This window comes from Fistularia commersonii, chromosome 21 (genome assembly GCF_037954325.1).
Source record: "Fistularia commersonii isolate RoL2024-O1a breed Wild chromosome 21, RoL_Fcom_v1.0, whole genome shotgun sequence".
Lineage (NCBI taxonomy): Eukaryota > Metazoa > Chordata > Actinopteri > Syngnathiformes > Fistulariidae > Fistularia > Fistularia commersonii.
In genome coordinates this window covers 13551049-13578994 of record NC_141304.1, presented here as the reverse complement: position 1 = coordinate 13578994, position 27946 = coordinate 13551049, and the positions used below count along the sequence as shown (strand labels likewise).

At 41.7% G+C, this 27946-nt stretch overlaps 2 protein-coding genes across 3 annotated transcripts; both read right to left on the bottom strand.

The window, feature by feature from the left end:
* Nucleotides 1-11: 11 nt before the first annotated feature.
* On the bottom strand, nt 12-14806 carry ubap2a (ubiquitin associated protein 2a). Of its 2 annotated transcripts, none has more exons than XM_086168049.1 (27): nt 14744-14806; nt 11979-12116; nt 11803-11880; nt 11557-11667; nt 9090-9252; nt 8915-8995; nt 8772-8835; nt 8191-8288; nt 7960-8018; nt 7788-7858; nt 7450-7687; nt 7090-7360; nt 6694-6992; nt 6289-6515; nt 5809-6097; nt 5506-5545; nt 5201-5369; nt 4150-4195; nt 3021-3360; nt 2829-2920; nt 2547-2597; nt 2327-2420; nt 1821-2237; nt 1570-1674; nt 895-962; nt 612-803; nt 12-440 (listed from the first exon to the last, which is right to left on the bottom strand). In XM_086168049.1, the coding sequence occupies exons 2-27, from the start codon at nt 12072-12074 to the stop codon at nt 345-347; spliced, it is 3855 nt and encodes a 1284-aa protein (XP_086024175.1). In that variant the 5' UTR covers nt 12075-12116; nt 14744-14806; the 3' UTR covers nt 12-344. The 2 variants fall into 2 exon arrangements, with proteins under 2 accessions (XP_086024175.1, XP_086024176.1); XM_086168050.1 differs by having other exon boundaries at nt 3039-3360.
* A 223-nt stretch (nt 14807-15029) lies between these two features.
* dcaf12 (DDB1 and CUL4 associated factor 12) lies at nt 15030-27019 on the bottom strand. Its single transcript, XM_086168301.1, has 9 exons — nt 26609-27019; nt 23824-24114; nt 22296-22574; nt 21755-21815; nt 20745-20938; nt 20079-20144; nt 19570-19732; nt 17488-17666; nt 15030-17118 (listed from the first exon to the last, which is right to left on the bottom strand). The coding sequence occupies exons 1-9, from the start codon at nt 26666-26668 to the stop codon at nt 16960-16962; spliced, it is 1452 nt and encodes a 483-aa protein (XP_086024427.1). The 5' UTR covers nt 26669-27019; the 3' UTR covers nt 15030-16959.
* Nucleotides 27020-27946: the final 927 nt, after the last annotated feature.

The following is a 27946-nucleotide window of genomic DNA, read 5'->3' as shown; positions in this document are numbered from 1 at the left end:
GGAAAAAAAAATGCAGAAAAGCACATTTAATATCCTACTCATACATATATACTGTATAAATACATACATAAATATATTTTACATACAACAGCCATACATTTGAAAAGAGGATATACAGAACAAAGGGGAGGGGTGGTAGTGTGTGTGTGTGTGTGTGTGTGTGTGTGGTGTAGCATGTGTTATAAAATGATCTGTCCCTTCATATTTTCAGTCAGTCAGATTCACAAGTGTGGCACCATGTGCTGGTTGTCTGTCCATGCGCGCACGCGCACACACACACACACACACACACGCACACACACACAGGCGCTCACACAAACACACACACCATAATTGCAGCCACCTCAGTTGGCCCAGTAGGGGGAGCTGCCATAGCTTGACTTGTTGACTTGGCTCTTCTGCTGCAGGCTGCTGGACTGTCCACGCTGGCTCGGACCACCCTGGACACAAAGACACAAACACCTGATCAACAAACAACTTCGGCTGATTTATGGCAGAAACCGTTGCGTGCCTTTTGTCGCTCATTCATCAAAACAATGAACGTGTTGTGACGTTGATGAACATCGATGTTATTTAAACCTGTGACAACTGACAACACCTGCAAGCAATACCTGTCCATCCTGAGTGAGATGGTGGTGCAGCAATTGTGAGTGTGGTTGCTGGTGCGGCAGGATGTGCAGGAAGGGGGCCGGTGCATAACCTCCAGGAGCTGCTCCGGGGTTTAGAGGCCCCGGACCCCCGAGCGCTGATGGCAGGCTGAAGGGAGGGGGGGTCCCAGCGTGAAAACCCTGCTTATCAAAAGACTACGGAGAGAGGAGACGATGCAGACATCACCTTGAAAGCCGTTGGAAGGAACATAAAGCAGGCGGGTGGTTGATATGTTTTAAAGCTCACCTGGGTCTTATTGTAAACACTTCCACTGATGTCTGGCACGCCCGAGTTACTTGACGTCACTGAGACACCTGGAATTATAATCAGACAAAACCATGACAATTAACAACGGCCAAAAGCAAACAACAGATTTTGATTTTGCAGGAGCTGCGGGGTCTCCAGGCCAGGACCAGCAGACTAAACGACAGCTTCATCCACCAGGCTGTCAGGAAGCTCAATTCCCTCCCTGCTCTGCTCCCTCGACCCTTTCAGTACGCGCACACACACAAACACACACACACACACACACACACACACACACACACGTATTCCAAGCTCTGCCGACCCACCCCTACATACCCATATGCGCACACACACAGTCATCAAGTACCTGCCCTAAGAACTCCTGCATGGACTGACTTACTCATTCACTTAAATGAAAAACAAAATGCACTGTAAGACTGTTGATGCAACTGCATTTTCATACTGCTATCGCTTTCCTATCGTTTTTTCTTGCAACCTCACCTTAGCACTCGTGTCACTTTAAAAATCAAACCTAACCGTATCTAACTCATTATTCGCCATTAAAATTATAATTTTTTGTACTTTTGCACCTTGGATTTTGGAGTGACTATTTCAGTGCTTCGTATGTGTGAACGTATGTCCGTATTGACAGTAAAGTTGACTTGATTTGCTCACCTTTACCAGGCCCAGTAGCAGCATTTTTGGCTTGTGCCTGAGAGGAGGAATTGTAGCCTTTACTGTAGTCCACTCCTGCTGGCCCTGCAGTCAGCTCCTCGTACCCTGGACAACAGGACGGCGGCTTTAGATTTTCAACTCTATAAAACCGTTCCCTGTGCTGGAAAATCCACTGACTTTGCATGAATATGACACCAAGACGTCAACTTACTAACTGGTGTTTTTACAGCGAGCGTGGATGTGCTACTGACCTGAGCTGAAGGTGTGTTGGCCGTAACCACTAGGCTGCTGTTGTGTCTGCTGCTGGAAAGGACTGTTTGACGGGTTACCGAGGCCAAGGCCCATGCTGTGCTGCTTGGCTGAGGCCGGTCCAGGGCCCCCAGGTGGGACAAACATGGTGGGGCCATACTGGAATGCAGCAGCACTGGGTACGGCGCCGGGCACTCCGGCGTAGTAAGGCAGGCCTGTGTAGCTGTAGCCTGGAGGCAGAAAGGCCTGCTGACTGCTGTGGTGTTGCGGCTGGCCCTGGGGCTGAGGCTGGCCCTGGGGGGGCTGAGGCTGGGCCTGACTCTGTCCTTGGTTCTGGCCCTGGGGTGGTTGCTGGGCAGCCAGGCTTGTAGGTGGTGCTGGAGAGGTGGAGTCATTCCTGCCAAACTTTGTGACTTCACCTAAAAAACAAAACAGCAAAGATGTAAAACCGACCGCCAAACTAGATTTTGCAACCTGAAAGGACGAGCAACAGCGGGAAGGTGTTTACCTGAGTATGGGTTGTTGGCTAGGGTCCCATCTCTGCTGGAGAGAGCTGCTGTAGGACCGGGGAATGTGATTCCATAATAATCCTGCAAGGAGGGCTACAAGGAGAGGAAACATTAGGAAAGATTCTGCAAACAACATCCTGAAAACAAAAATGTATTATCCTAAGTGTGTGGTATAAGTCAATGCAGTTGCCATGATGAGATATATCAGCAGATACTCACCATTGGCAGTCTGGACTGGAGCAAGTGAAGGTCCTCATAGCCATAGATCTGCTGTGAGACAGAGGGAACAGGTGACGTGAGCGGCAACAAAAGAAGTTCCAGAGACGCTAATCATTTTAAAGAAAACAAGCATGTCATTTGAGTAATCTCTTTTGCAGAATGTGATTAAAATGAATGCAGTTTAAGATCAGACTGTAACATAAGTGAACAGAGAAGACAAACAGATCGCAACTGCTGTTCTCCTTGATAGAGACACACACAACAACAACAACAACTGCTTACTGGATATGCTGGGAGCAGCCCTCCCGGACCCATGATGTACTGGTTGGGGAGTAGAGGAGGTACTCCCTGGGAAAGGTTAGGAGGAGCTTTACCTGTCAACACAAAGCCAAAGCGGAATATTTGTATATACTTAACCAACATGATGAAAAAAAAAAAAAGTCTAACAATAACTGGACATGCATCTGTGAAGACCTGTTTGTAAGTGTGTACCAGTAGAGGAGGAGAGCAGAGGGGTGGCCCTGGGTGCAGAGAGGTTGGAAGTGGCAGAAGCTCCATTGGAGCCAAGTCCCAGCACGGCGCTGGTGGCGGCAGTGGCAGCAGAGTGAAGAGCGCTTGTGCCCACGATACCACCGACTGTGCTGTTCATGCTGCCGCCCATGGTGGCCAGGTGGCTGATGTTGTTGCTGCTGCTGCTACTACTGTTGCTGCTGTTGTGAGTTGAATGGTGTGCTGAGACGGAGGGCTGCGATGATGTGTAGGCGCCTGAGGTAGGTGCCAGAGAGCTTACAATGCTGCTGTCAACACTGGTGTACTGACAGGGACAAAGCAGATATCAGTGGAATTAGAATTAGAGCTATTTAATCTGCCAACACTGAGGAGACACAGCCACATTATCAGAGATTAGTTTGCTAAATACATTTCAGTGTCATTCTTTTCTCTGTCCATTTAACACAGACAGAGTGTTAACCTTGTAAATCACAGTCATCTGTTTCACCTTTTAGCAGTTTTCTCATTAAGTGGTAGGAAAGGCTCACTGCTAAGATACAGAAATCCTTCAAAATATTTAATAATTTAAAATATGTATTTTTTTTAAATAGAGCTCATTGACTTGTTTGTAAAGTTTGTAACACAGTTTGCATTAATCATCCGTTTGGATAAAAAGTCATATGCAGCGAATGAACCGACCATTTGGGATTCCCTGTTCCCATCACTGAGTTGTGAGCCAGCTTGACAACATTTCGGTATGTACTTTTAACAAAATGAAGCTCTATTATAAGTGGCTCGATATTATCAAGTGTGTGGGGAAAGAGAGATATAAAAACAACATGTGCACAGAATAGTATTAAAGTAGCTGTAATGTTCTAACTGAATGTCCCTGTATAAAGTACTGTGGCTTATTTCAGTGAAAAAAATTCTACAAGCTCTAAAGATCCAGTCCAAATCTTGGTTTTGTTATCACAGGTAGATCTGGAAGTGGAAATCATGAAGGCTCCGGGTTTGAATCCAAATCCTTCCGTTTACATTTTATTACAAAGAAGAAGAAGGCCATCAAATGGAGGGTTTCAGCAAACGTTTGGAGCTAAACTAAACAAGTACTTACAGTGAGAGAGCTTGAGCCCAGAGCTGAGGAATGACTGCTGGCAAGGCTGTGGAGCGAAGACAGACCGTGGAGAAGGAAGGCTGATCAGTACAGACAACTATGCCGATGGTGGCTTACAGGTTAAAAAAAAAAAGACGTCAGTTTATTAAAAGAATCAGTTTAAAACAAGAACATTCATTATCATGTGACTTCTATTTGGAATAGTTCCCCCATATGTACCGTAATTTCCAGACGACAAGCCGCTATGTTTCCCACACATTTTGAACATTGCAGCTTAAACAATGATGTGACTAATTTATGGATTTGTTTGGGCTAATGAGCACATTTAGCCTCGTCGCATCGGCCCGATGAAATGACCGTGAAATTCTGCGTCCGTTCAATTCCGACACCAAAGAAGACGACTTTAATGGTTTTAGTGCGCAGGAGGAAGATGAAGATAAGAGATTAGCTGGAGTAGGACAAAGCGGAGATAGAAAATGGATGGACTTTTCGGGGTGTTATTTATTATCTATCTTTTTCACCAGCCGTGTTACAAGCACTGTTCGGAAAAAAAACAAATTTCCAGTACGTATTTGTGGATGTTACCAGTATGTCTTTAATTAAAAAGTAAAAAAAAAAACAAAAAAAAATTATTATAAAATAAATCTGGGTTAATATCTCATGTTACAACAAGACACAAGCAGGTTTCGACCAGTGGGGCCTATATATGTACTCAAATATCTATGTTTATTTTGAGCTGGTGCAGCTTATATTCAGGTGCGCTCAATAATTAGGTTATTTTAGTGCTTGACACTGGGAGTAGTAACTGCAGTTATTTAGCTATTTAACCACACTGTCTGTTGAGATCAGGCGTTTTACTGTCAAACAAAATAACTGCGGAAAATAAAACTTTTTTGGAGAAGTGAGAATGGCAGTGATGTGCTGCCATTTAAGACTTCAAACTTGAGGTTATTTAAGTGATAAATCTATTATTCAAATCGATTTCAGACGTCGTTCTCAAGCACGATCATGCACGCCACTGGGCTGCTCTGTGTGTGTGTGTGTTTGTTACCTGTTGAGTGCGTTCAACTGGCTGGCTGATGACATGTCCTGTGCCAAGTTGGAAAGCGTGTTCTGTGCAGGCAGAGCGGAGGTTAAAAGGGAGGTGGGTGCTGGAGCACCGTTGGTGTTGACACTGAGAGACGGTGAGTCAGGCTTTGGCGTGGAGGAAGCTGAGGAAGCTGAGGAGGCAAGACAGACATTTTAATGTGTGTTATACAATAATGTTTTGTGCCTTATTTGTGAGAAACAGGAGTGCAGTCATAAATGTTTTACAGTTAATTACTAAACATGAAAGAAATAATTGTACTAGCTTACTGTCTAAAGCAGCAGGAGTCCTTATCCCATTCAGTCCATTCTTGTGAATAGAAGACAGACAATTTGTCTCGTATCAATTAAAGAACAAGACCACTATATCGACAAATGGCAAATTTGTACCTTCTGATCAGAACAAACAGCTTATAGAACGATCCACTGGTCGTGTGAAAAATGCAAAACTTCATGATCTTTATTGTGGCAAACCATAAATAAATGACAATTTTCCCACATTGAACCATATATTTTGCACCTCAGTATCCTGGCGAAAATACAAGACGATTTTTTTGGTGTGTTTTTACTCACCATGACTGGCCCGGAGGCATCTTTGCTCTGGGAGAAGGCCAGTCTCGTGTGAGGGGGCATGGTTGCTTCATAACTTCCACCAACTGCGGAGAAGTGGGAGGAGGAGGAAGGTACTGCGCAGGAGGTGGTGGATGTGGTCAGCGAGGAGGAGGGAGGATTTGCAGAGTTGACCGTTCCTAATGAAGGAGGTGTGAGACTGGGTAGCGCCGCCGACGAAGAGTGATATACCGGCTCAGATGAAGAGAGGGGCAGGGGGAGGGTTACGGAGAGAGAGCTACCCAGTGACTCACTAAAGCAAGACAAGAGCATAAAAACAGAGCACATTATTACAACAATACAGACAAGAAGTTCTAGTTCTTAACAATTGCTCCAATGCGTGAAATCCCTCATGTAAAGAAATTTACACAATAAGATCTGTCGAATTTTTCTCTCCGACTACATATTTTTGAGATCCAGCAACTCAGCAGGGTGCGACAGTACCTGAGTGGTTTGGAGTACAGGCTGGTTTGGCTCTGCGTCCCTGGTCCAGATGTGGGTGGTGCTGAGGCAGGGGCTGACGTAGACTCCCTGGACGAGGCCCCGACAGACTTGTCAACAACTCCAAAATCTGTCAGCGCAGACTCCGAGCCGAAGTCCAGCGCTCCAAACTGAAGGTTTAGACCGGGGACGTCAGCTGAGCCTGGCATCTCTACTGCCGTAGAAGGGATCTGCGACATGAGAATTACGGAAATATTTGACCACTACGATGCTGATTTTGTCAAATAATTTGTCATGATAATTTTCCTACAACCAAACTGTCAGATCAGAGGATTACACATTAATCTTTTCAGAAAAAGAGATTTTAAGGTAAGCCCTTAGCACAGTGACCAAGCAGATAAATCCTACCTTAGAAGTGGGAGGCATCCTTCGTTTCTGGCCTTTAAGATGCGCCCGCTGCTGCTGTGGCGTGCCGCTGCCCTGAGGGTCCAGCCCTGTGGTGGGGGCAGGAGGTTTAGCACCGACAGCAGCCAACACCGGGCTTGCCTGCGCCGACATGGCGGTGAGCTGGGGAGCGGGTGAGGCAGGGGACGGGGGTACTTGTGATGGAGGACTGGGCTGACGTGGCAGAGGCAAGGCGGGGCTGGTGTGCCTCTGAACCAATTGGCTCAGCACGAGGGAAGGCTCAGGCTGAAGGCCAAAGTCACCTGGACACACGAAACACACGTCCGGACTCGAAATAGCTGTGTGTGTGTGTGTGTGCATGAATATCGCGTGTTCTCTTCACACTACTTGGACACCTACGGGTGAACTGTGAAGACAGCGCGGAGCTGTTGGATTCTGAAGTCTTCATGTCCCAGCTTGAGGATGAGGGTGGGGGCACAGGTGCTCCGAGGCCTGGCAATCTGCCGATGGAGGTGTTGCTTCCTTGGCTGCTGACAGGAGGGGCAGCTTGGGATGACAACAGCGGACCCAAGCCAGGACCCTTCAGCTGTTCCAATATTTGAGCTCCAGCGCTGGGCTGCGTTCTCTTGGCCTGGCCCAGGTCACCGAATCCGGCTCCCAGGACCGATGACTGGCAGAAAATGAAGTGACCTTGAGTCTTTGCTTCTGAGTTTCTGTCGCGTGTGTGAAAAATAAGAAGCAATGCTCTTGTGTTTTTACCAGGGCGGCGTGAGCGTAGCTTGTGCCGCCACATGTGTTGCGGCTAGGTGGCGGCTGCGGCTGCGGCTGCGGCTGCTGCTGCGGCTGCTGCTGCGGCTGCTGCGGCTGCTGCTGCTGCTGCTGCTGCTGCGGCTGATGGTGATGCGAGTTGGTGAAGACCAGACTCTGAGAGGATGGGGAGGAAGATACCTCCCTTCCACCGACCGCAGGCTTCTGCAGCAGAGAGGCGAGGTCCAGACTGAAACAGAGAGTTGGTAAATTAAATAATTTTACACGCAGAATTCGATGGTTAAAAAGAATTGTATTATATTTATAATCAAGGCTTGACAGTTACCTACCTTTGCCCAGGTGTGATATGATTCTCAGCAGCAGGTGCACACGAGGAGGTGAACACTTTGGTCTCAGAGAGCTACCATACGCAAAAATAGACTATGTTGTAGGTACAGATGGAAAAATAATGGCTTACGGAGTTGTTGTTTTTTTTCTAACGTTCTCTTTTTGTGCACTCACACTGATATCCTCATTCCAGTCTTCAGCTGCCCAATCCTCCAAAGTATTCCTCCAAGCAACTGTGAGTCAAAGGATAATGAGGAGGGAGCAAGTTGGTAAACAATTCATGAAGCTCAAGGCTTCGAGCACTTGCATCAAATATTGTCTACATAGGGGAATGTTGTGTTTTGTCAAGAAAACAGTAAAAAGTAACTGGTTATGGGAGGCAGAAAAATTTGGCCAGAAGTTCACCTGTTCCATCGGTGCTGTTGTTGGCCACGGTGTCCCAAGACTCTGTTTGAGTGGTCCCTGTGCTAGCCTCAGAGGTATAGTCGGCTGGATTGAAGGTCCTGGAGAGGAAAAGAAAATCGGTGCAATGAGATTCAGGCAAGCAATATCAAGCCTTAATGAAAAATTCTAAATGGCAGGAAGAAAATGAGAGCTATTGGAATTGAGACATTGGAATACGTCCCCTTTTCCATAGTAAGCTGAATGTCCCCAACCTGCTCATGTAGACATTATTGGTATCTGGGGTTTTACAGTCACCTGCAGTCTTACAACAAAAAAGACTGAGGGTGTATTTTCTAGGTATGCTGACTTCAGTGTTTTTAGTGCTCGTGTACAGTTTTTGATACAATCAGGCCTTGTCAGGGTTCTAAAAATGGACTGTCATTTGTAGATTCAAGACAAGCTATCCCTGCACTCGTCCATAAGCCACTTCTGACTGAAAAAATACATTTTCTTTCCACTATGAGGAAAAAAAACCAAAAACATAAAATTATTAAAAATTAGGATTAAGATGACGACTAAGACATGTTTTGTTGTCACCGTACCCCATTCCCTGGGCCGAGAATCGGCTCCCAGCTGGTCCTCTGCCTCGGCCCCGACCCCCAGAGCCTGTGCAACATTCACAAAAAAATCTCAACCACATCTCATCGGGTGTTAGCGACAGCGGTTCTGATGTGCATCTTCTCACCCCGGCCTCCTTTCCCCCGCCGACCCCGTTCCGAAGCTCGGTCCACTGGCGGAGTCTCCACACCGTTCTCCTCTGCGTGAACTGTAAGGACAGGTCGTAGAAAACAGGACATGGTCGTCAGACATGATATTAAAAATAAACAAACCAAGTTGAAGGACCCATATACTCTTCCTACCCTGTCGGCTGCGGGTTGCCCCTTTGCCCTTGCGGTTGACAGCAGCGCGGCCCTTACTGGTCTCTCTATCTCCTTTCTTCTCCCTGTTCTCCTTGTTCTCCTTGCTTTCTGAAGGACCCTCCTTTACCAGGGGCTTTTTCTTGCCTACAGTCTCCCATGAGGTCTAAACATACAAGGAAGCAACAACCAAAAAAGGGGAAAGGCTACATTAGAACATGACGGCGTTAGAAGCACAAACCATGTGGCTAACAGGACGTTCCATCCACTGGTTGTAAACATCTCACAGCTGCAGGGGGAAGAAGATGCTCTACCCGTTGTCTTCACCTTGAAACTCAAAGCGCTCTCCAGTGCTGAAGGAGTGACCTGCACGGAGTGTGAGTTTTTAATCTATCGGGGCTCATATTGTTGACTCACGATTCCGCCACCACCCGCCACCTACTCTGTCTTAAGCCAGCAAGTTACTATTCTAAGAAACCTCTCCATGAAAATGATTAGGCGTCCCCACACTGCTGTGGAAGGTGCTAAGAAATGCATCTTAGACCTGAGTCCTCAGGAGCTGGACATTATTCAGGTACATAATAAGGGATTTGCATATTTGATTCTCAATATTACTGTGATGCTGACACAAATAGCTGGATAAGGTATTATGACCAAATTTATAATTTGCCGCAAGCCACTACGAGGAAGAGGGATTAGCTGCTAGCCAGAACAACACTGCGATTCAGTGTGGTATGCTGACTAATGTCTTTTCATTCACCAGTAAAATGGACTACATCAGTCCTCTAAGAGCTTCTCCGTGCATTATACGGCACCTGTGTAATAGAGACAAAGACAAAGGGAAAACATCAGACATGCATCACTGGTGGAGAACAATGAGGGGCAACACGTCTATTTTTACCAACAATACATGGCCCCCTGACACTGAGGAGTTTAATACCATTTGCAGCATATGGGGTTCACGGTCATGAAACAAGGACTCCACCGCCTACTGCTGAAGCTCAGAACAAACGGGATCTTTGGAGATCACAAACCGCAGATTTCTATTGCAAGTAAAGCCACGTGTGACAACTCAAATATCACTGACAAGTCACAGACAGCTCACCGCAAATAGTTTCTCATTTCTGCTATCAAACTGTCTGTTTTGTTAGCAAGTGAAATTGTATAAAAGGGACAGGAACACTCTGGCTATTGAACAGATACATGTGTTCATCATTTGGAAGCGTACAGACAAGTTAAATGAGGTCTATTTATCACATAAGGGATAAATAGGAGGCTCTGAGTTAGTCTGTATGTCTAACTATCACATTTCATAGGTTTTGTTTTGGGTTTTTCCCCTCGTCATTGGAAATGGCTTCAATTGCCAAATAGACACACACACACACACACACACACACACACACACACACACGCACACACGCGCACGCACGCACGCACGCGCGCACGCACACACACACATCTTGATCAGCAAACCCAGAGATTTTCATAGCTATAGGGAAAAGAAATCTCTGAGATTATCTGATTACATGTAATGGCATACATGTAACCTTAAAATGTACTTTTTAACCTTTTAAATTTGCCATGCATGTACCATAATTCTTTTTTTAGTAATGATGAAAAAAAGGGGATGTATAAAAAACATCTTTGACTGCTGTTTTTAAATTAAACAGAATATTTAGAGTAGTAGGTAAAGTTGCTGGGTCACACAACTCTGGTGATATCCACGGTCAACAAAATTATCACATCAGAAAAAGATGTGGAAAAAGAGACATTTATGGACAACGGTGAGGAGAAAAGCAAAAGGGAATCTAATTACAACTAAGTGGAAAAATTGGGTTTTCCATCCTTCCAACCTATTCCATATATTTTGTGGAAATTATTTCAAAGTCACTGAAATTGAGAGAAACAACGTAACTGTATGACCAGAGATTACACTGTTCCCTCTAAGGCGCGTTCTCCGCACACAACAAAGCTGAACTGTAAATAAATTAGACACATTTATTTTATTTACAGTTCAGCTTGGATTTTATTTTGTGCTCAGCATAGATTTGCTGTGCGGAGAACACCGGAGCAGTACACAATTGCGCAAGCGTGCGTCTTAGAGGGAACCGTGCCAGAGAACCTCACATACTTTGAGCTGTGAAACTTTTGAGCTCATTAGAGTAGTTGGACACACATGTGTGCTGCCTGAAACTAGCATTTAAAAAGAATGAAAGTTCCAAAATGTCATTCAGCGTTAAACTAACAAAATCCCACTCATTTTTCAGCTGTTAATATTCGTACAATCGCTGCTCATCCTGGCATTCATTACTAAACCTCTTAACTTTAATCATCCACTGTAGTAAAACTATAGGCATTCTGTTGTTTCTAATCCAAGCAAAAGTAGTTTTACACAGTCTAATATTACAAATCACGTTCATTGTTTTTAAACCAGATGAGATGTTTAAATTAGACATTTCGGCACACCTACCATGTCCGAGGTGCTCTCCAGAAGGAAGTTAATGGCTCTGCTAACATCTTCATTGCAGTCATGAAGTGCTACCATACATTCATCCTGGTTTTTGCCAGTCACCTCCATCAGCTGGAGAGGGCAACGAGAAAAGAGGTGTTACAATGGCAAAATATGAGATTGTTAATATCATTTGACCAATGGGCCCCAAATTCAGTTTGGACCAAAACAACAAGAACTGCACTGAAGAAGGCAGGTCTGACCCACCTGGTTAACTTTGTCCTCAAAGTCAGCATCATTCTTGTCATAGATCATCTGGGCAAGCCGGATCTGTTCAGCAGTAGCCTTCAATGAATAGAAAAATTGAATAGGTTTGATTACTGAGAACAGTAGCTATCATCCATTTCAGTATGAACGGCGTTTATGTGGATGCCACGACTCACCTGTATCTGTTTCTGTGGTTGTGACATGTTAGCGGGAGCGGGCAGCACTTTTTCTCGAGGGCCCCGGGCCTTGTCGGTGCCCAGCGAGCTCATCATATACAGTATATACAAAACTCTGTATGTACAAAATAGAAAAACCTGGAAAGGGAACATTAAGAGTTTAAAAATAAAGAAAAAAATAAATTCAAAATGAGGTCTATACAATGTACTGGGACATACTGACTCCTGTCTAGTTGCAATATCACTGTACTTTTAATCATCATCAAGCATTGTGATTTAAAAAAAAAAAGCGAAATAAGTTACGCGTGACAGGAATCAGCATGTCCAGTTTTTCAGAAAAATTATTTTGAGACATTTCAGGTCAAAATGAGTTCAGTTTGAATGGCTCACAAACTTAATGGTCAGACTAAGATGATGAATAAAGAATCGGACCAGTGATTTTCTGTACCTAAGCATGAACACTGATATTCACGGATATCAAGATAAGAAATCCTGCAATTTTTTTCCTAATATCCCTGTCTTTAGCTGAATTTGTTGGGTATGAATATCCTCTGGGGGGAACAGCCACAGTTTCTTTATATCTTATATAGCCAGCAGATATCCACCCAAAGAACGCCTCTTCTATTTGACCCTTATAATATATGGTCCAATTACTAACTGGACAGTAGTATATAGATTGAGGCAAAACAGCAAAACAACTGGATAGTCTCATAAGCTACATTTGGATGCAAATAAATAAATCACCATGAAACAATATCAAATAAGCTGCAGGCTTGAATTTAAGAGAACAAGTATCTACCCACAGTCTGTTTGCACAGATGGATTAAAGCTTGTGCAAACTGGTGAACATCACTAAACACACTGACTGAAAACGAAATATTTATAATCCCTAACCTGGTCTAAACGATTTATTCTGTTTTCATTTGCAGAGTTTGTTTAAAAAGATGAGCAATTATTTAACCTACAACAGCCGGACATGCTGTTGCAGCAAAGACTTGTACCATCGGTGAGTTCAAAGGAGGTAATGTGGCTGATTCAGGGACAATGCATCATGAGCTGAGCTCCATCTTATTTCAAAATCAGTTGTATGATTCTTATGGGGAGCAGAAGACAGTTGGGCTGGTGATGCAATAGCTTTGCTGAAAATCTAGGTCGAGGAGGGAGAGGAACCCAGTGTCCGTTTGCAAACAGTAAAGGCCACTGTGTGTGTGTGTGTGTGCGTGCATGCGTGTGTGTATGTGTGTGGGTACATGTGCGCTTATGAGTGTGTGTAAAAACAAACACTACACACCCTAACTCCACATTCCCTTCTAAGGCTCGACAGCAAGCTCAAATTGACTGAGAAATTTGTCCAAATCAATATGCGTGCAGTAAAATGCTGGATTCTGTATAGAGTATTTGACAACTGGATTGTGGAAATAGTCAAATTACATGTAAATACGGAAACCAAGACCATGGGGTATCACCCAGCAAGTCTCTTGGGGAAAGAACCTCAACAACTTTCAAACGACACACAAACACAGCAAGCCTTGCTTTCCACTTGCAAATAGATGAAAAGACCGATCAGTCAGTGTTTCACAAATGCAAAAATACCATGCAATGCAAACTGTAGCAAAAGATATTTGTTACTACAGTAATATCCACAGATTTACCAACTGACCCATTTGTTTTATGTTAGAGAACAATGGCATTCCAGTTTACATTGCCTGAGTGACGTAGACACAAGTACAAACGCCATTGGCTGCTGGTGTGAACAAAGCTAATGCAAGAGGAAATGCTCCAAATGGGTGAAAAATCTAACTGTATCAGAACTGAAACACTTTTTATTTGTGGAGAAATCAAACACGACACCTACAATGTCTGTCCACTTGTTTGATTTTTACTGACTATACATTTACATATTGCCACACTTAATAATGACGTTCTTCGACGACAACAACAACAAAAACATCCATTCAGTGACCGCTTCATTGAATTTATAATAGTCTAGCGTAAATGACAGCTCTATATTTATAAAGTTGCGGAGGGGGTTATTTATATTTTTATTGGCGTGGTAATTAAAACTCAATTTCCCTCATCCACTGTCTTATTTTTTGTTAAGGCAAAAGGATCATTGTTTTGAGGGGATGCTAACGCTAGCCAATCGGTGTAGTGGATTCCTGCGACGGCGTGATTATAAAGTCCATTCCATTAAAATCGGAAAAAAAACACAGGATTCCCGTAACGCATGTTTTTTTCAGGAAAGCTGTGCCATACGGGGTATTTGTGACATCGAGGATCCTTTTGTCGTCGCTAGCGTAAACCAGAGTTAGCTTCGCGGATGCTAATTCTGACGATGCTCGGCTAGGATGCGGCTAACGTTAGCAAACGGTACAATATAAATCTGGTTCAAGTTGATAACGAGCAGCCGTTTTACGAGCCCGTTTAAAATGACCGCATTTCAAGAGCGGGGTAATTATGAAAGATACATCACTTTTGTCAAATAACGGGCTAAACAGATAAAGTCAAATTTGTTATCACATCTAGTGAAAGGGCCTCGGTCGCACAGGAGAACAATCCCATCCCGACATTGCTCGCCGGGATACAAGACAACACGAACATTGCGAAAGATAACCTTCTCAGTCCCGAGTAAGCGACTACGAAAGCGACCGACTGTTTCAGCGAAGGCTTTTCAATAACATCATCTAAACATCATCAAAAAATATAGGGCTTACTCGAAAACACGAGAAAATTCTGGTTGTTTTTTTTGTATTTTTTTTTATTACCTGCTAACACGCTTCACTCAGCCAGCAGCAGACAAGGTGGTCACGTGACGCGCGGCACCGCGGTGGATGCTCTGCTCGGCTCTCCTCTCCGGGTCACAACTTCTGTCTGACGACCCACGTTTAATGTCAGTAAAATCTCCACAATTTAACGACTTACATTTGGTTTTTAACGCTTGCAAGTATGCAAAGAAAAGTGCGTGGCATCAAGGCCCCGAAACTAAAATACCCGCTGATTTTCCACATCGCAATTACCGGTGAGAGACACCAAGAACGACAAATGTTAACATTAATATACATTTAATGTTTATTATTTACTCTTAAGGATTTAATAGCTTGTTTTTTCCCCCCGGATGTTTATCATATAATATCCTCAGATTCAGTCATTTGTAAAAACATTCATGAGGCGTGTATAAAAAAAACAGGGCATCACCAAGTACACATCAATCCACACACTTCCTCAGACATGTACATAAAAATGTATGCAATTGTCCCTATGTATATTACACATACATATACACATTTATATATAAAACACACTTTAAAAGTGTTGGTTCTTTGTTCAATTTATGGTCGTCATTGGGGTTCCTCTTTTGAAATTGTCATTATCATGAAAACTGGAGAAAAATTTCTATGTAGAAAAGGAAATTTTATGGTCGCCTATGGCAGTCTTTCACAGAAAGACTTGAGAAAGGCAAAACTCAAGCCTACCCTGCCTCTACCAAACAATTTGAGCAGAATCAACCCCTCTTTTATACAAATAACAATAGAAAAAAAAAAAAGAACAGGACAAAATTAACATTTTACAGCTGTGACAAGTGTAGGCTACACTTGCTATCTCCAGGGTAGAATTCAAGATCTGCTAGTTTCTTCTAGGAGGACCATAGAAGAACAGAGTGAGCTACCATAGATCCTCTCTCCAGGTCCTGTTGATGACAAGAGGAATTTAACCCAGCTGAGATAAGGCCCCTCCAATCTGTTTGATGCCATCCTTCCAGACAAAATGTCAAGATAACAATTTTCTGACACCAAAAAACCCACAGACGACAGTGTGAACACTGCTTATGTTTCCAATAACATTCTTACAAAAGGAACATTAGAAACATAAGCAAAGGGCAAGAAAAAGACAATTCATTCTTCAAAAAAAAAATAAGAAAAAAATTATATGAACACCCCTGACCATTTGAATAAAGGTTGATGTAGAAAGGAGAAAATAAATAAGGAAAGCAAATGACAACATCAGCAGGTGTATCCCTGTGGAATCAGTCAAAAATGAAGACGCAATAGCTGGAATTAATTCAAAAGAACAACAACACTGCATATCGCAACCATACCCTTTCTCCTTTACACCATCTCAGTGAGACGAATGTGAACACAGAGTCCCATTTGATTGGATAAGCTGTCTTCGTCATCGCAATTCGGATGGGAGAAGCAATTTCTTTGTGATTGTTAGTTTGTGTGTGTGTGTATATGTGTGTGTGTGTGTGTGTGTGTGTATGTGTGTGTGTGTGTGTGTGTGGAGGGGGGGCAGGACAGGCCTTTCCAACCAGTAAATGTTCTGTCAAATGTCAAACTGCACTCCAGTTAAGTCCTTCAAAAGGAATTGTCTCTTCAGTCCTTCTTCCTCTCCCCCTCTTTTTTTTTATTGCCATCCATTTTGGTGAAAGAACGAAAACGGAACTTTTGAGGAAAAATTCCAGTAGCGTTTTACAAAGACACCCATTTATCTCAGAGGAAGCAGAAACACCATTCTTACAGACGAAAAACAAGCCGGCTAAAGACTGTAGGCTAATCCCTGTCAGTGCTATGTCATTGTTTTAAATCATGAAAGGCTATAACTTTATTCATAATGATTTTCAAAACTTTTTCTCTGTTTCTTAGTGGCAGACTTTGCAGCTTTCTGAAAAACAACTTGTGTATGAATTTTATTCTTTAAAGCAGTGGCTCTGGTGAATAAAAAGGCGATGGAAAAACTGGAGACGGGATTGTGAAATGCGGATACAAAGATACACAACAATGTTCAAAGCTGTAATATGGGTGGGGGGCAAGGTCATGCTCCTGAGACCCCATGTTGGTAAAATACCATCAATTTAATGCACAGGACACGAAAGATGGTTGGTGGCGACAGCTGACCTTAAGAGGGAGAGGGATGGATGGACTGGGTAAATAAAAGAGTCTGGACGAGGACGTCATGACAGAGGACAGTGTGGACTAAGTGGCTAGCTCCACAGTCCTGCGTAGTTCCCGTGCAGGCCAGAACAGAGTGGTCCACCTGCTACAAAAAGCTTGGTGCCAGAGTCATCATAGCAGTGTGTGTACACAGCATTTGGGAAGGAATGAAGATCAGAGAAATAACTCCTCCATGTCTCATCGTGATTCTGAAAACAAGAGTTGAAAAGTTCCAGGTGAGGAGACAACGATGACTGATATTCAATTAATCTCCAACAGAAACGATTCTACATTCGTACCAAATACACCTCTGATCATAAGATACATTTTCAAATGACGTTTGCTGGAAACAAGCAGCTGAAATTTTATTTTATTTATATTTATATTCTCTTTTTTTTTTAATTTCATACATATATATATATATATATATATATATATATATATATTTATATTTATTTATTTATTTATTTTTTCCATTTCTGACATAGCTGTTACGCTGCTGGGACAAAGGAATTTCCCCTATGGGATAATCAATAAAGTTTATCTTGTCTTGTCTTATCTTATCTTAAATGTCCTACCAGCCATCCTTTCCCAGTGGTCAGCTTGAGGATGCCATCTCCTGGGCCCTTCTTGTAGCCCCCGGCAGGATTCAAAGAGCTCTCAAGGAATCTCTGGGCCCGGATGTCATAGAAGAGGAGAGAGCCTTGGCCGGTACCCACCGTCACAATGTGCTCATAGAAACTCACAGAACGGATTCCTGGAGCAGACAAAAAGACAGACTGTTTGAAACTCAGAATTCCACCTCATATAATTGATCCAGTTTTTTTTTTTCCAAACAGCAGACAAAAATTCCCAACTGAGTCAAACACAAAAACCTGCGCAAATGAGAAATGTCATAGTGACTTAGCTGGATGTGTTCAGGTCACTTTTGAACACGTGAAAAGTATATTGGACACTGGTGTAGTTACAGAACAAATGACTCAAGGGCTCTGGGCTGCTGTTAGTGGGGTATCAAATATTACATTGAAAAACAGAGGGGCTTTAAAAATCTGTTAGCAGATCAATTTGTCTTTGCACACTGTTGTTTTTTATGACATTTCTGTAATTTTTTAAGACCGGGGGGGAATCAGTACACCACCCAAATATGAGCGTGTGTGTGAGAGGGTACTTGGCTCGATCTGACCAGCAGCTTAGGGTCATTTTATCACAAGCTCCCTGCTCTGCCAGCCCTAAGTGGCCCCAGAGTTACTTTTGTGTTCAAGCTGTTACAAAGAGGAACAAAGTGACTTGGGAAGAAGGAATTCAACACATACAAGGAAAAAGTGCTAAAGGAAAATATTCCTTTTAAAAAGACCACCGTGGAACTGTTTGACATTTCATTGCTGGGACAGCTCACCCTGTCCCGCAACAATTTAAGACTGACTTATCATATTTGTACATGGGGTTTTAATAACCAGATATCAATACGGACTAAAGAGCTTTCTAAGAAAAGCCAGGGAAGTGGTTTGCCATCTATTACTACATAATTTCTAAGGACTGTTACTAGATGATAGGTGCATCTATGATCACTCAATTTCCTCTGGGATCAATTAAGTATTTTTGATACTGGTTTGTCGGATGTGATAGGAGCTGAGGTAATTGTCACTAATCGAATGTAAACACCTGTGGCGTGTGAATAAGCATGTTCGGAAATGTTTCTATACATCCACAACACTTAAAAAGGTCCTTTCCCTTGAAAATGTTTTCACACTTGTGTTGTGTGCAATGAACAATGCTGGAGGAGTAAAAGAAAAATCACACACATAATGCATAAATCTGACATTTGCTGCCAATCATTTTTTAAAGAGATTTCCCATATGAAATGGGATGAGTCTGACTTAAGCTTTGCTATAATGTAATATATACATACTATAATACCCCATATGTGTGTTGCTTTGCAGTATGGGTTGTAGTTACTAATTTTGTATGGGTAGTATCCACACCAGCAGTGTCAGCGAGAGGGTCATACTGCAGAAACACACTTATACTTGCAAAGTGTCCGTAAATGTAGGACTTGATACACACACAATTCAGATAAAAACTAGAAAAATCATTTTAAAAAGGTGTATCCCATTTTAGAGATTTACATTACAAGCACCACAGTCATTTTGGGTAGGCTATTACTGCTACTTATGTATTGCGAACAAGTAATTTATTTTAAACACATAGACTCCATTTACAGCAACCGTTAGATAAGATTATAAAGAGCTGTTTTTAATCATCTGTAATAATAATAACCGAGTGAAAGATGTTTTTCAGACATGAATTATGAACTGCTAATGTTCTCCATTAAGGTTGTCAAATATTACAGGAGATGACAGCAAAATCAACTTCAATGTCTTCAGTCATCGCAAAAGAAGTTGCGATGCCAAGTGAAGTTTCTCATCAAGATCCCCGTTAGTACAAAGAGCCAATGACAATGTCAGTGTGAATAGTAATGAGACAATGATGGTTAAGAGGCCAAACTGCCTTAAACACATATTTTTTTGCTTTTAAAACTAACATAGCAGCACAAATTGTAGACCATAACGGAGTAGAAACTGTCAAGTGTCCTCGAATAATATGCAGAGCCCTTTACAAATCTTGTGTAAACAGCGAGCTCAATTTTGCAGATTACTCACCACTTCCTCTCTCTCTGGAATTGACGGACTTTATGCTGTTTGTGGGTTGTCGAGGATCTAGAAAAGAGACGTGGGCTTGAGATCCTACCGCGTATACGGACCAGTCCTGTCCATATGCCAAACACACATTCTCTTTGCAGTGAGGCAGCTTGGTGGACAGTAGCTTAAGGAAAATAAGACAGAATGGTACAGTAAGATATCAATTTATGATCAGAAACGAAATCAATAGATAGAATCAATATTCTATTTTGGTATGATTATAAAAAAGGCCAATTCAGACAAGTGTTTTGATGACATGCTTATTCATTGTGAACATCAACATGGAACAAAAATGTTTTGGTCTCAAAATGAATGCATTGTGTCTTTTAATGACATTAATGCAGAGGAAACAAGAAAACTAAATGTTCTGTAGGTGCTGGGGAAAAAAAGATATCTGCAAATTTTGCCATAAATACTGGAAGGTGGTGTTGAGTCAAGAGTAGAATGAGAATATGAATATGAAGATTTACCTTGCACAAGCTTTGCTCAGCTTTCCAGAGGTGGAAATATCCGTCCAAAGACACAGCACCCAACTCCTGAGAAAGAAGACGGGTGTCAAGTACTTAATCTGATGCACAGAAGCAGAAAGCTGCTATTTTCTTTGCATGCCTCGTCACCTTTGCGCTACATACACACACAATATATATATATATATATATATATATATATATATACTCAGATATCCCAGATAACTCTGATATACTCAGATATCGAATGTTTCTCTCCATTCAAGGGACAGAAAAAGACACAGTTAAAAGAAATTCAATGAAAATTGTGATTAGCGTTAAGGATGTATACAATGAAAATTCAAAATATCAGTAGCAACATATTTATGCCTAAGCTGTCAAAACAAACTTCCTAGTCCAAAAACAACCCTTCCCTCCCTTATATGCCAAAGATTTTCTATTAATTTTCATTTTGTCGTCAGAAATGTACTCCTGCTTTTGCATATCATAATATTCAATAACTGAGTGTTAAGTGATTGTAAAAAAAAAAAAAAAAAAACTAATATTTAATTCCATATAGGTGTATAACTGGTCTGGACTAAAAGCATCTCACTCACATGTATAACTCAAAACGTTGAAAATGTCAGATTATTCACACTTCATAAAAGGCTGCAGCAGAATGACCCTTACTTTATGATTGTTGTTGAAGGCCAAAGCCCGGACTTTACAGTTGTACGGGTTGGTATACTCCTTTGGGATGTCTTTGAGGGCACGGTGAGAGATGTGGGCATAGGAGGGGACCGCTTGCTCACTCTGACTGCGCTCCGCATGGCTCATAACTTCCTCGGTTACCTCCCAGAGGCCCATGGAGCCATCTCTGGAGCCTATGAGTCAAACACAGACAAGTCAATACCACATCAAAAATGGGAGATTTCATTCCTGTGCATAGGCCATCAAATGAAAATATTTCCAGAATAGAAGTAAGCTTGAGTCTTCAGTTGTTTTTTTTCCCCACACTGAACAGATGATTGAGGGTTTTGTGCACATCAGTTACAATCAGCAGGATAAAACGTTTGAGCAAACTTCACAATTGGCTCGAGTTCAGCATCGAAATGTGTGGAAGTACTATGTCGAGAAAAAAAAAAAAAAAAAAGGATATTGAACAGGGTGTAATTTTTATGGGTAACAATTATGCTCGCATAGCAATACTATACCAAGTCAACATGCAATTCAAGCATTATGTACCACTGGTGGAGGAATTGGGAATTGGGATCTACAGCAACACTGCGCTTGACAGCTTTCACTATTGTAGGTCAAAAGTCCACTGGGACTTGGCCTATGAAGCATTACAAACAATATGCAGCCCCTGAATTTTGTTGAGGATATAGTACCTTCACCAACAGTAAAATATGGATGGTGTATCTCCATAGTTAAACCTGACAGACACAGAAACCCCTTGAATCCTACAGTGATTCCATTCTCACTAAATTTTAAAATGTGCCTTAAATTGTCCCACAATAGGGAAATTTCAATTTCCCTTTTCAGATTTTGATTTTCTCTTGAGGTGACAGGTAAAAAAAAAAGCATAACCACAGCAATTCTAGGTTACTATTGCCTGGAAAGACAATGCCCACCTAGGTCAAGTGTGTATAGGTATGCGTGGCCTCACTGCCCATTGTTTATGCGAAGAGACGACTCACCAGAAACTGCCATATTGTCACTGATCCATGCTATGGAGAAGATCCAGTCATCATGGCCATCCTGAAAAAAAAAGCAGGACAACAATGTCAAAGAAGACCACACGGTTTCAACTTTGTCCAACACCATCTAGCTGGTATGATAAGCAGGATTAGGGTGCAAAACATTCATGTGTTTTTCAGTGGAAGTGCTGAGCTTTTTTTTTCTATTTTTTCCATTGCTGCAAGAATCCTATTTTCTTCAATGTCTTCTTCGACTGGACATTTGAGTTATTTGTTAGCTGCTGTTTTTGTTTCCATCTAATAACCCGTGTAATAAAAATGTGCTGCTACTACCGCTTCTCCTTTTTTCCTATAAAGTTGTTAAAATTGATAACTTTTTCTTTGTGTTGCCTGAAAAGTGCAGAAGAAATGCAGTTGATGTTATGAGTAAAAAATAGAGATAACTGTATAATAGCTTGAAAGGTGCAAAAAAATTAAGGCAGTGAAAAGAGGTTTTCCAATGAAATTATTAATTTGGTTGTTTTATGCCCAACAGACGTACGTCTCCAACACAAACAGGGTCCAAAGTGGGCAGCTGATAGATGGCCAAGCTGTTGGGGTTGTCACCACCAGTGGCTAGTAATGTTCTAGAGGGGTTGATCTCAATAGCATGGATCCCACAGCCTTGCTGGTCCAGCCGGGAACGAGAGCTGCTTGTAGAGTGGTAATGCCGCCCTGCCACCACTGCTCCCAACACCCCAGAGCCTCCACCATGACACTCTCTGTCCTTTAGCATAGGAATGCGTGTTATCTGCCCAGTCAGGACATCAGCTACAAAAAGCTGTAAGTGAAACAAGAGAGAACATCTGGTTATAAAAATGTATTAAGGAGATGATCATCAATTAACAGAGTACTTAGGTAACACATACCTTTTCAATAGTTCTACAGGACTATACAGGACTAACTTTCTTACTACATCCATTTATCTTATTTACCATGTTAAAAATACACAGCAAGAATATTCTAGCGCACAAAAATAATGAAAAAAAAAAAGTCAGAATTCAAAAAATGGTGGAAGAATAGAGAGGCTTTATGCTGCTACAAATGTAGATGGCAGCAAACCTATGAGTGGAAACATCAAATTTAATACCAGTGGCCCAAGCACATGCTTTTCATCTGTGCTCCCTACTTTATGATGCAAAAAAATAAAACCATCTCTTGGGAAAAAGTTGGGTATAAATACAAACTGACATGTCCTATTTCTTATAGGAAAAAGTCAAATGTCCTTCCCTTCATTTGTCAGTATTTACATTCATTACGATTGGGGAGGTTGTACACGTGCACCCGAGTGTGTGCGTGTATATATGCATATAAGGAACTTCTCCAGGAAAAAGCCAATATATCCTGAGTTTTACAGAATGACTTATTTTGCACAATTATTGAAAAAAAGACAAATGTTTTGTTCCAGGCAGCAGTTGCTGGGAACAGATACCATCACATATTTCTACATGTTTATTCAAGGTGTCAGACAAAAAAATTTGTCTGAATCCATAATTTATGGGTTTTTGTATCTAGTACATAAATTGAAGACCAAAAGCCTCAGAACAGTTTGTAGCAAAGGGTGGAAGCGTGTTTAAAAACTATGCTGCTGATTTATGAGAAAAAATGTCTAAAACTTTAGCTACAATCTAATGAATAAATCAGTTGGCTGTCCTTAGACTAGATGAGTTTAGACCACATTATGTTCACTCAGTAAGTTTTTAGCTTTGAGGGAATTGTTCCATCTCTTCATCTTTACCATTTTTACGTACATTAGACGTAAGGCTGAGAATAACTGATATGAAATCACAAGAAAAACTGCTCATCCCCTTCCCATGTCTGTGCCCTTTAACACATACACCATGTTGCGACAACGGGGCAATTTTGATCATTTGAACAGGCTGTGTATAAAGGGAGCAAAAATCACAAAGAAATCATAATTCACACTCATAGATTGTATATTGATCATTCTGTCACACCAATGTGTCCAAGACAACACTGATGGGAAACCAATACAGGCATGTTTGTCGCAGAATATAGTGCTTTCTTACCGTGTTGCACTTGGTCCCGCACACAACCTGCCGATGGTTGAGCCATTGTGAAGCAAACACCTTGTTGAGTCGACCGAGAGAGAACTCCCTTTCCTTGAGGATTCCGGGGAGCCGGCCGGCGGCGAAACCACGGAGGCTCCGCTGGAGCCGCAACTCATGTTGTTGTTGAGGTCTGAACTCCCGCCCTTGGAGGGCACAGACCACTGAGCGTCGACTGCACCACCACTGCTGGGCATGACGTGATGAACAAGAAACACGGCTCCGCTTGTGTGGTGACTGACACCAGCCCAGCTGAAGAGAGAGGAGCATACAAAAATGGAGTTACCACCAAACAGATAAAGTCGGCCTCGGATGAAGATAAATTATGCCTGAGTTATCAAAAAGGGGGTAACTACATCACATATATTTCACCTTCATTTTAGCCCTGCCTGGTTGTCACATACGCATGTGACGCATGCTGGAAAACCAGCTCGAAAAAAAAGAACTGCAAGTAAAGCGAGTTCATCAAATACATCTGTTTTAATTATATCACTATTAATGTACATCAATAATGGAGGTGGAGATTAACCCTTCCTGTGTGTATTTATTAACCTCATTTAGGATCAGTCTTATCAATTATGCCTGCCAGTTTTTGCAGCCCATATTCCTCTTCTAGCTTTTAGAGGACTGGTATATGGTTGGGAGGGAAGCTAGTACATGCCACTGTGGTCAGCACAGGGTTTTTGACAGAAGGCGTTTTGCAAAAATGGTCTGATGTCTGTCACTTCTACATGAGACCTTGGTCTGGAATTGAGCGGAGTGACTTCTATAACAACGATGAGAGGGCAGAGTGTGTTCAACAGCGAAGACAAATTTCATACACAGGAACCCAGACAAGCTGTTCTCAAGGTGACTGAAAATTGTCCATTGGAAACATTATAACACATCTGCTCCCGCTCCCACAAAGAAGCCAAAATGGAAAGGGTGCAAGAATGCAAACAAACTAAATATCATGAAATATCATGCAGGGCTTGACCAGCTTGTCTAAGACCTTCGTAACAATTATGAACAGTTTACATATACAATAAACATATTTTTTCTGGAATTCAGCTTGGCTGATCTGCATTTTCAAATCTGTAATGATGGCTTTTTGTTCCTTTGTGACCACACCTTTGGCAATGTAGTCATGTGCTGATGAAGTAGAAGACTCCATATATATTGGAGCTGTAAATACTTGCAGAAAGCAGGAATAGAGTTAAATCTAAGAACAGCTACAAAAAGATATAGTCATAAAATCCAATAAATGCCTCATGGAGTCCATGCTTTTGTTATTGTCACCTCCCTTATTGTCACCTCTTTCTCAACAGAGACATAGGCTGGGGCAAGCAGGTGATTAAAATGAAGGGAGGAGGAGTGACATATAAGATAAAAGGCACTGTGCCATAACATTTAAATGCGGAATCATGCACGTGTGTGGTACATCTTAAATGATAAGTCCACAGATAAGTAGATTAAAGTCCTTAGGCATGAATTCTATGGCACCTGGTCAGTCGCCATGTTATATTTTCACGTAAGAAGATATCCAAAGAAGTCCCAAAATTGGGTTCAAAATTGCCAACAGTGAGTTAAAACAGCTCTTGTTGACAGAAATGCATCTACATACTACGGTCCTATTATCACTTTGTCCTGAAACAAAATTGCTGTTCAAAACTGCTTATAATCATTTACATTAAGCAAGCACCAAAATACAACATGATCCACACTGGCAAACACACAACACATAAAATATTTAAACAAAATCCACCACAACAGGCCACATGAGAAGTGTACCTAGATTTTAGTACACTCATAACCTGATCCACATATCCACAATAAAAACTATCATCTAGAAAATGTTAAAAATAACATTCAACATGTTTCCATTTGAAAAGCTAACAGGACAGCTGATGGAACAATTGTTAGTATGTTAAGAGGTCAAGATGAAACAAACAAGAGCGGAAAGGCCTTCCACTCAAATTCAATGCAAAATCACTCATTTAAGTGTTTATAATATGTTGGGCAGATTTTGTTTTCTGTGCCTCATACCCTGCAGCAAGAGCTATGTCACTTCGCACAGCGAAAGGTGCAGCGAAAACGAAGTGACCTGATATATGTTTACATGAACCAGTTTGTCTATGTTACTGCGTTAACCCGTATTTTGGATCACCACCACACATTCAGGTTAACTGAATGGAATAGCTGTTCTAACTGATAGTGGACTAACTGGTTCCGGTTATCCGTTTTCTGTTGTAGTTAATTACCGTTAACGTTACTACGGCTGAATACCAACAGTCAACTTATACCCCACGATTAATAATAACGAGGAGATATGTTTTCACCCATGAGTAATTTTAGGTGAATTCATAACTAAAAGTTGGAGGTGTGGCCCTGTTGGTCGACGTTATCGATCTACGATCGGTGTGTTACGATCGTGATTACAATTTGCAAAACCCTGCACATTAACAGACAAACTAGCTTGTGCTAGAGCTAACGTTAGCTGCAGTGTTATAAACGACCGTTGGCTAACGTAAATCCAATCGGATACCGGAATTTAGATACAGACACTTATATATCTGAAACTAGACCAAAGATATGTCTGTTCTGATGATAATTTGCCGACGTATTGTAGTTTTAGGCGTCAGACTGAGTCCAACTCTGCCCCTGACAGCTTAAATCAGCTGAAGCTTGTTAGCGCTGTGCTAGTTAGCATGTTAACACACGTAGCTCGTTCCTTCAGCCAGCTAGATCAACACCGGTTTCCGCCTACCTGTTGTTGGTCCTTGGGCTCTCCTGCCTTCCTTTTCCTGCTAACTGTTTTTCTCGCCATAATCTGACACACACAATTCCCTCACCCACATGGAGGGTAGAAGTGAAGCTGGACACTGGATCATATAATGGCGATATACTATTTTGTTCCTTGGCCCTAGCTAGCGGCGTCCGATGACAAGCAAGGGCGATTACATATGGGAGACGTTGGTAAGTCGCCGGCTATGAATATTACTGAGTAACTATCGTTAGCTTACTTCCCGCGTTTCTGAAATACAACACACAAGTCAGACTGGAGAAGTGTTACGGCCACAGGACTCTTTTTTTCCCCTCTGCCAGTAGCGTCAGCAGCGACGGGAAGATAGCATAGCACGGCGCGCAGTCGCACTCACTTTCACATCAACAAAAACAAGGTCGTACGTAGAGGCGAGCGTGCTGCGTACACGCTCACGCAACTTACGTCATAACACCGAGCGGGTGATTTCCATTTTTAAAGAACAAAATGCAAAAATGTTCCCCCAATTTTAAGTTCTGTATAAACGATGTTCAATTATATATAAAAAATCTTTAAAACTTATCCCTAAAATCCAGAAACAAAAAAAATACAGTGTTATGACTGATATTCCCTTAGATCCACTGAGTTAAATATATATTGTATTCCCCTTACCATTTTTTAATATTACTATTTTAATCTATCCATTAATTTTCCACCTTATTTGTAAAATTAAACATTTCTCACAGGCCTTTAATCTTGTTTACTCTTACAGTTAATTGATTGCATACAAAATGAATGTCCTTGTTTCCTCATGACTGTTAATGTCATTGACATTCAATTCTCATATGCTTTGTCTGATTATACTATGTATGTTCATAAATTATATACATTTTTAAAGAGGGTATGTTTCGTAAGTAAAAAAAAAAGTTTGACAAAACATATTGATTTCAAGTCATACGAATTCTGAAGTGTATTGATTTATCATCAATGTACTGTATTGCGTTCGATTAGAATATCTGAGCTTATTTTTGGCTCATGAAATAGCCAAACTAATGTATATCCTATCATTTGAATTCTGGAAAGTATTGATTTAGCAGTTTTTCTTTTACATTTTCAAATACCTAGATAGTGACACTAAAATTGGAGCTTATTCTCAGCCAGTCTGACTTGTTAACTCATACAACATACAAACTATGCCCTATCATGAATTCTTAAACTATTGGTTTAAGACTGAGCAGTTGTTTTTGAATACTTTTAAATAATTAGATTAAGTGTTCAATTGGAATATAAGCTTCTTTTATGTCAGACTGAAGCTGATATTTAAGATACAAACTACATCCTATC